Source organism: Lathyrus oleraceus, chromosome 5 (genome assembly GCF_024323335.1).
Source record: "Lathyrus oleraceus cultivar Zhongwan6 chromosome 5, CAAS_Psat_ZW6_1.0, whole genome shotgun sequence".
In the NCBI taxonomy this organism is placed as follows: domain Eukaryota; kingdom Viridiplantae; phylum Streptophyta; class Magnoliopsida; order Fabales; family Fabaceae; genus Lathyrus; species Lathyrus oleraceus.
The window spans coordinates 631,259,583-631,267,849 of NC_066583.1; the positions used below are offsets into that span (position 1 = coordinate 631,259,583).

General features: G+C 33.4%; 1 protein-coding gene across 5 annotated transcripts; it reads right to left on the reverse strand.

Moving 5' to 3' along the window:
* Nucleotides 1–621: 621 nt before the first annotated feature.
* On the reverse strand, nt 622–7,703 carry LOC127087373 (putative pentatricopeptide repeat-containing protein At5g43820). 5 transcript variants are annotated; one of them, XM_051028258.1, is made up of 4 exons: nt 5,531–7,702; nt 4,514–4,603; nt 3,854–3,903; nt 622–769 (listed from the first exon to the last, which is right to left on the reverse strand). In XM_051028258.1, the coding sequence occupies exon 1, from the start codon at nt 7,243–7,245 to the stop codon at nt 5,626–5,628; it is 1,620 nt and encodes a 539-aa protein (XP_050884215.1). In that variant the 5' UTR covers nt 7,246–7,702; the 3' UTR covers nt 622–769; nt 3,854–3,903; nt 4,514–4,603; nt 5,531–5,625. The 5 variants fall into 5 exon arrangements, with proteins under 5 accessions (XP_050884215.1, XP_050884217.1, XP_050884218.1 ...); XM_051028260.1 differs by having other exon boundaries at nt 622–879; XM_051028261.1 differs by lacking the exon at nt 622–769 and having other exon boundaries at nt 3,522–3,903; nt 4,514–4,631; nt 5,531–7,703.
* Nucleotides 7,704–8,267: the final 564 nt, after the last annotated feature.

An 8,267-nucleotide genomic window follows, 5' to 3' on the forward strand; every position in this document is an offset into this window, starting at 1 on the left:
TTTGATGTTTGAAGGCCTATAAAAGAGCTACCCGTTGGAGATTTCATATACTTTGTAACATTACTTGAAGATTTTTCTCGTAAGATCTGAGTTTATTTTATAAAATATAAATCTAAGGTCTTGGTCAATTTTCAAACCGTGGAAGGCAGAGGTTGAGAATAGACATGGAGAAAAATAAAGTATTTGTGATATGATAATAGAACTGAATACTCTGACAAAATAAGATGAGGGATAGTTTAAGTAATATGGTTAAACTCTTAAATGAAAAAAAAAATAGAATAACTAACTCTCTTAATAAGTATGCAAGAAGAGGAAGACGTATGTTGCTTTTTATATCTACAAAATGATCTCATTAATAATGAGAAAAACTGAACTTGAACACTTTTTTGGGATGAATACTCGAGCCAAGAATTTTTTCCCATTTTTTCTTATTTGCATTTTTTAATTTTATTTTTATTTTTATCATGATCTTTACATGAGAACAAAAATAGTCCCTTGCATTGCTTTTCCACCCATACATGCAAGTGGTTACTTTTGTTTATATTTTGTTCCACATGAAGTAACTTTTAAAAAACTTTATAACAAAGGTTTCTTGTCTTTCAAAATGTTTTTTAACCAAAATTGATAGAAGTAACAAGTGATTTTCAATACATCAATTTCTCTAATTCAACATGGCCACAACTTATAGCCAGTACATGGCTTGAGAAACTGAGTCGGAGCAAACTAGGCATATTACAACTCTGTGATTACAGTTCCAAGAAATCATGCACTGCACGGTAGAAGCAAGCACGTTGATACGCGATTTCATAAGGTCATATAAGCCAATCATTTTCCAGAATACATGCCATCTCTATTACAATTAGTGTCATTCCTATAATCCTATAACAGATGGCACGTGTATTACAACCTATTTATGTGTTTCAATAAACAAGTATGTTCGATGATAGCTAGCCCCATTAATATAATGGACTACAGTAGCAAAATAGAGTTATCCTGGACCAAGTTATTTAATAGTAACGATACTCTTTATGAAGAGAGCAGAAATTTGTTTTTGTAAATAAGAAATAAGCTGGAATTATTTATACTATGCTATTTGGGTTAAGTTGCTCTAAGCCTAGTTGTTGTGAATCTGACTCGTGACGACCAGAACATAGTTTCAAATTAATAACAAATGAAGCAAAAAAATTCCTGGAAAAGTTCAGATATGCACCAATACATTTCTGAACACTCCTGGTACAAAGTAAATTTGAAGCAGGCCAAAACATCCTCAAAGGCCTAATGCACTTCAACATACAAAAAGCATCTTCTTTAATGCTTAATCGACAATATTCATAGTTAGACGCTTAGTATATTGCACTATCTTATTCCAACTATATTAGGATGTACTTTCTCTAATTAAGTAGATTTTGTTCTTACTTTGCATAATTATATATCCAAACTTTCAAAGGCCTATTTTGGCTCAGAAATAGTTCATCAGAGCATTTAATCATGTACCAGGGTTTTATTCAAATAATATCACTCCTAACCAGCACTATAAGGTCATTTATGCTCCTAAGAGTTCTGTTTGCATCATGGTTGATAACTATACTTTTTGAATGAAATCCAAGTTTTAAAACCCACCAAAGTTCTCACAGGCATATCATCTTGAAGAGAAAAACCAACCATGTTTTCAAAGCAAGCTACCCAAATTATATGATTTAATTACACATTATTGAAAATCACATGATATACAAGCAAAGACAACAATCATGATGTTTTGTATTTCCTTTGTTTCGATGATGGAGTCAGGTCTTGCTACCTATTGTATTATAGACAAAGTAGAATTTCAACTACTTACTACTCATAGAAAAAGTTTGCATGCATGGGCCCACAATTGCCTAAAATAGTGTAGAAGTGTTGAGTTGTGTTTTTTTCTTTTGAAATCTTGGTATCCGGCCTTGTGAATGACCAATCCATTAAGACCAACCCCGCCGTCCACTAGCAGGGGCTCGTTTAAAGCTAGAGCAAAGCTCCGTATGCACTGACTTAACACAAAGATTGATTGCACCTCGCAGGATTCGAACTGAGACCTTGAGAGGAGCACAGTCTCAAGGCCCAAGCCTTCACCACAAGGCAAACCCTTGGGGATTGTGTTAACATACCTTAGTTGTTATGTCTAAGTTAGGTTTTTTTAAAAGCCAGAAATAAATTTATTAATAGGCATAAGCTATGCCACAACTTTACACATTTTGTTGCAGAGAATCACCCTAGAACTAGATCAAGATAGGAAGATATAACAGACCACCCATTATAATTAAAAATGTCTGTCCACCTAAAATCTTGAACCAGATATAAAATACCATTCATTAATATAAAAACCGCAGCTCACCTAGAATATATCATTACAGGTTAAAGTACAACTCAAGAATGAAATTGTATCAGCAACCCGATTATATGATACACCAGCTCAAACAAATCTCCTCTCCACCTACTTTTTGCCAACAAAATTTGATATATATTCAAATCTGAACCAGAAATATTAATCATCATGCCCACAAATAAGATTAGCTGGCAACGGTTATTCCCAAACTATCCGAAGAGTCTAAAATCCACTGATTAAAAGAATAAATAATCCAAATATCTTACTATTCAACCATCTCCAAGACAACATAATGTTAGTTATTAGGAGCTTCTTCTCTCTCGATTGTTTATAAATAGAGATAAATCAATGTTGATTCAAAACACATGATATATACTCTCTTGATATAATTTTTTCCATAAATCTCGTAATACTGTGTTATGGAAACAAAAACAGTATATAAACTGATTTTATTTTCATTGGCATGGGCTATACTTTCATTAGCCTGGGTTATGTCAATTTATATCTTGCTTTTGTTTCCATAACACAATATAAAAGACTTATGAAAAGAGTTATTGATTCAACATTGGTTTATCTATATGTATAAACAATTGATGAGGATACAAAGCTCCTAATAATTAACATTAGCCTGTAGATGGTTAAAAAGTAAGATATTAAGATTTAATTATATTTTAATCAATGGAATTTAGACCCTTTGGGCTGTTTAGGAATAGTCATATCCGATTAATCTTATTTGCAGACGTGATGGTTAATATTTTTAGTTCTGATTTGAATATATATCAAATTTTGTTGGCAGCAGATGGGTGGAGAAGAGATTTGTTTGAGCTGATGTAGATTTTTTTTTTGAAATTGGGTTGCTGATACAATTTCGTTATTGTGTTGTACTTCGATTTGTAATGATATATTTTGGGTGGACTGCGATTTTTATATGTAATGGATGATCTGACTGATTCAATATTTTATGTAGACAATTATATTTAAATGTAATGGGTGGTCGGCTATGTCTTCATAGCTTTATCTGTTTCAGGGTAAAGTTGTGGCAAAATTTATGCCTATTAATAAATTTATTTTTGGCTTTTAAAAAAAAAGTAATATTAAGCATAACAAGTAAGGTTGGTTAACACAAGTCAAAACTTCTCCACTATTTTAGGCAATTGTGGGCTCAAGCATGCGAATTTTCTTTGTGAGTTGTAAGTTGTTGATATTCTACTTTGTCTAATACAATATGTGGCAGAAACTGGACCCATAATTGAAACAAAACAAAACATACAAACTACAACAATGTAAACATTTCTCAATTGGAGACAGGGATGCATTTAAAATATAAATTTTAGTTAAAGCAAATACCATAGGCAGATAGACCGATTGTTTGTTTCAGAATCTTTAAAAGATAAAACCATTTAAATATGATAATAAAAATGAAAAATAGGTGTGTTTTGGGGGAGGGATAATGATAAGACAAAACCCTAAAAGTAACGATTCTAAGTTTCTAACCTCTCTTGATCTGATAAGTTACTGTTCAGAAGCTTCTGAAGCAACACATCCTACAAACAAAGAAAAAAAAAGGACGATACACATTATAATTAGATTAGAAATGTGTCGTAATAAATAAAATCCAACAGGACATCACTGGCTCGCTGAAGCCAAACTCATGATGTCTTTTTTTGCTATTAAATGTGTAATTCATGTTTAATAACCATAATCCATGATTTACTTCTGTTGACAAAAAGATTAACAGCCCAATCATCATAAAATTATTCTTTCAAACAAACTACTAAAAAATCTCATAGATATAGAGCTATACAAAGTATATTTGAGATAGAAAGCTCATGAATTGACTAGTAAGTAACAGAGTTGAGAAGAGGAAACCTATAACGTTAGAACAAGCAAGAAAAAAATAACTTCCTAAATCCCAATTAGAGTGACTTGAGCCTGAAATGAGTATAAATTGTAAAACTGCCATCATCACAATCAGTACAATTATAGAACAACTAGTACCTTACTTATCTAACTTTTAAATCAATATTACACAAGAAAATACATTAAGATTAATACATAATGAATTGCAATAGATATTTTCCGTGTCCGTCTTTCTGCTAGTAAATGTAAATATCATAAAATAAAAAAACAAAGTATGGAAGAAAATAATCTTACATGAGCCTCTCAGCAGACCATGGCCATCACACGATCATTGTATTCTTCAATACTAAGGGGAGGAAATAAAAAGTGCCTACGAGCATATAGCTGCATTTCACAACAGCGACAACAACAACTAAGTAGAATAAGATAAGATGTATAAACATTCCTCAAAATCATAAGAACAATAAGGTTGTTTTTAACGAATCCATTTTCCATTAGCAACTATGTAAATTTTAGACTTAATTTCATAAAAATCACAAAATCGAGAACAGTATAAATATATGAATAAACTGTCAATTTAGTCTCAAAACTATATCCTCTCTCCAATTTAGCCTCTAAACTATATAAATATATTTAGTCGTCCGAAAGTATGTGGAATATATCAATTTAGTCCCTGAATTACATGAAAACCGGTCAATAGGTATCTTAAAATTTCTCAAAATCATATGATCGGTAAGATTTCTTTAATAAATGTGTTAGACTCTTGAGTTTTGTAACTGATATTAAATTATTAGGAGAGTTAGTAGGTAATTATTAGAATTATTTTAATTAAGAGTGTTTAGGTTTAGAATAAATAGGGGAAGACATTGAGGGAGTTGATCATCTTGGAATTGGATAGGAAAAGGGGTCATTTTGGCATTGGGAAGTGCAGACCCTCGAAATTCTGCGGTACTATTGTGTAATTCAAAGGGATTTTCCCTATATTCTTTTATATATCAGTTGGTTTCCATCAGAATGCAATTCACATTAGCAACTACGCAAATCTAAGACTTACTTCAATAAACAAAAATGAGAATAATAAGAACTATTAAGAATAGAAATGCAAAAGAAATGACCTCAAATGTATACTATAAAAAAGTAAAGACAAAATGTCTAAGACTACACTATAACATTTTATTCTCCCAAAAGACAGCTATATTAAAATCTAAAATTCCTAGAAACCCAAATCACAAGCACAAGTCTAGAAAAGAAACAGTAAATCATTTAATGTAAGTATAACCTCTTGTTCAAGAAAACGAAGTAAGGACATACTAGCTCAGTAATGTTGCGAGGAAGTAGCCGAAGACCATATATGTGAAAAGCAAGCAGGAGGATCTACTTCAAGAGCTACCAATTAGGATGCCTGTTCAAAAGTGCCAACCGTTATCTCGCCAATAACTTCTCGCATTTTTTAGAGAACGAGCATGTTTAATCTTCAAAAACAGTCTGTAAGCCCTCTCTGTTAGGTTTGAAGCAAGCAGCTTGTTACTTAGTTTACTGTATACAAGCCTGCTCGGGCAGAACCCTTTGCGCAAAGCCTCCTCCATAACAAGAACAGCATTTTCAAGTTGTCCTATATTGTAAAGGCCACTGATGATATACTCATAAACTTCAACATCTGAACTATACCCACATTCTTGCATCTCTTGCCAGACACTTAATAATGTTCCACATTTTCCATACTTGGAAAGGCGCATAAGTAATATCTTATAAGCTTCCATCGATATCTTACACTCCAATTTTCTTGCCTTCTTGTAGATCATCATAGCAGCATATGGTGGACCATAGCTGCACAAATATTTGATGAAGGAGGTTACAGTCCCAGTAGAAGGCACAACTCCTTGTCTTAACATCTCATCAAACATCAAAAGTGCATCCGCCACTTTCCTTATTCTGAGAAAAGCAGTAATCATTCTAGTATATGTATCAATGTTAGGTTCACAATTATCACTCAACATCCCACTATAATACTTCATACACTCGTCAAAATTTCCAATCGAAATGAAATTGAAAATCATTGCATTATAGGTCGTAGTGTCTTTCTCTTTCATACTACTGAAAACCTCAACAGCCTCATCCATTCTACCTGCTCTACCCAAACCCTCAAGAAAGAAAGCAAATGTATTAAAATCAGGAGAAAGCCCCTCAACTTCCATTTCCTTCATAACCCTCTCAATCTCATCCACCCTACCCAACTTACACCAACCACCAGCAACAAGATTATACGTGGCAACGTTAAAAGTCACCTTCCCTTTCATTGAATTAAAAACAGAAGCAGCAGCACTAACATGAGAGCGTCGACAAAGGCACGACAAAAGAACATTCAAAGCCTCAGTATCGCGATTGAGACTGAGATCATCCAAGTTCCCAAACACCTGAATTGCTTTCGATACATGACCAGCATTTACAAAACTATCAATAACAATGGATAACATGAACAAATCAGCCTTTATACAATTCAACCTCATGTCATCCAAAACTTTTATCATAAACATGAAAAACTTCCTTCTTCCTAATGCCTTAACAATGACATGGTAGGTAGCAACATCCTTAGGCACCATAGGTTGTTTGAGCGCCCAGTTAAAAAATGTAAGCATAGCTTCACCACCCAAATTCCCAGAGTTTAATACCCTACCAATAATATCAACATTCACATCAATACACACACTGGATAAAGCATGTTCAATTGCAGCCTTGCCCTTTAGTTTTTGAAGAAAGATACCGCGTAGTTTATCTTCAGGGGACAAAAACCCATCAACCGATTTCTTCGATTCTAATTGTGATTCAGATTCTCGGACTTTGGAAGTGGGTATTGGTAAAAGCTGAGAGATTTGGTGGAGAACAAGGCGTTCATCGAATTGTGGAGAATTTGGGAGAGCATATGAGATAGATTGGTGTAATGGTGTGAGTGATGATACGGAGGGAAGAGGGTATTTGGGTTTTGAGAAATGCATCACAAATTTGAAACACAAACATCGAAATGCCATTGAATTGGATTTTAATATGGAATTTGAAAATTGTTCACAGAGTTAAGAAATTGTTATGGAGATGTTGAGGAAGTGTTTTACCTTTGAGTACCCGTGGCATTTGTTATTCGATTGCCCCTAATCGATTGGAGATTTGAGAATGTTGAAGCTGTGAGATTCGATAATCTCTGTGAAACAGCAATCAGCAGAATTTCTTCAACATTTCTGAATCTATTTGTTGCTGATTGATGAAGATGAGTCCTAGTGGCAGTGTTAATTGACCGCTAGACTGAATTTGAGGAAGAACGCTAACAGATTATGCGCCGCTCGGTTTCATCTGGTGGATGATTGGTTGGAACACGCGACCTTCTAAACTACTGATACTTATCGAAACTCGCCATTGAGGAAATGATGGAATATAACAACAGATTATCTTTACTTAGCAAAACATGCTTGTAGCCTTCAAATATACAATTTTCAGTTTTTATTTTAAATTTTAGATATGATTCATCTTTTAGTCTCTCTGTTAAAAAAAATTATATTATAGTCCGTTAAATCTGTTTCATCGACCTAATTGATTTTTTCAAGTAAAATTTTCAACAAAATTTTTCGACCTAATTGATCTGATTTTTTCTTTCTTTCTATATTATAAATATTTAATATTCATAAATTTTTTTGAAATCTTAGGCTTTGTTTGAATTGATAGAATCGGGTGGAGCGAAATGGAATGGAGTGGTATTGATTCCATTCCATTCCATTATTTATTATCATATTTCTTCTCTTTTAATTTGGGCGGAATGAATAATTTGTCTTATTCCGTTCTAAAATTTCCAAACAACGGAATGGGACATTCGTTCCACTCCACTCCATTCCATTTCGATCCGTTCCACTCCGCTCCACTTCATTCCGCTTCGTTCATTTTATGATATCCAAACATAGCCTTAGACGTCACAAGTTTTTTCTCTCATCCCACAAATTCCATTTCATTTTTAAAATCCTGGTATGCAGATATCAGATGTCCTAAGAGATGTCGAGACACTGAT

What these genes read in the sequence shown, in the direction of transcription:
- LOC127087373 (XM_051028258.1), bottom strand. Translation starts at nt 7,245, where the DNA reads ATGGCATTTCGATGTTTGTGTTTCAAATTTGTGATGCATTTCTCAAAA.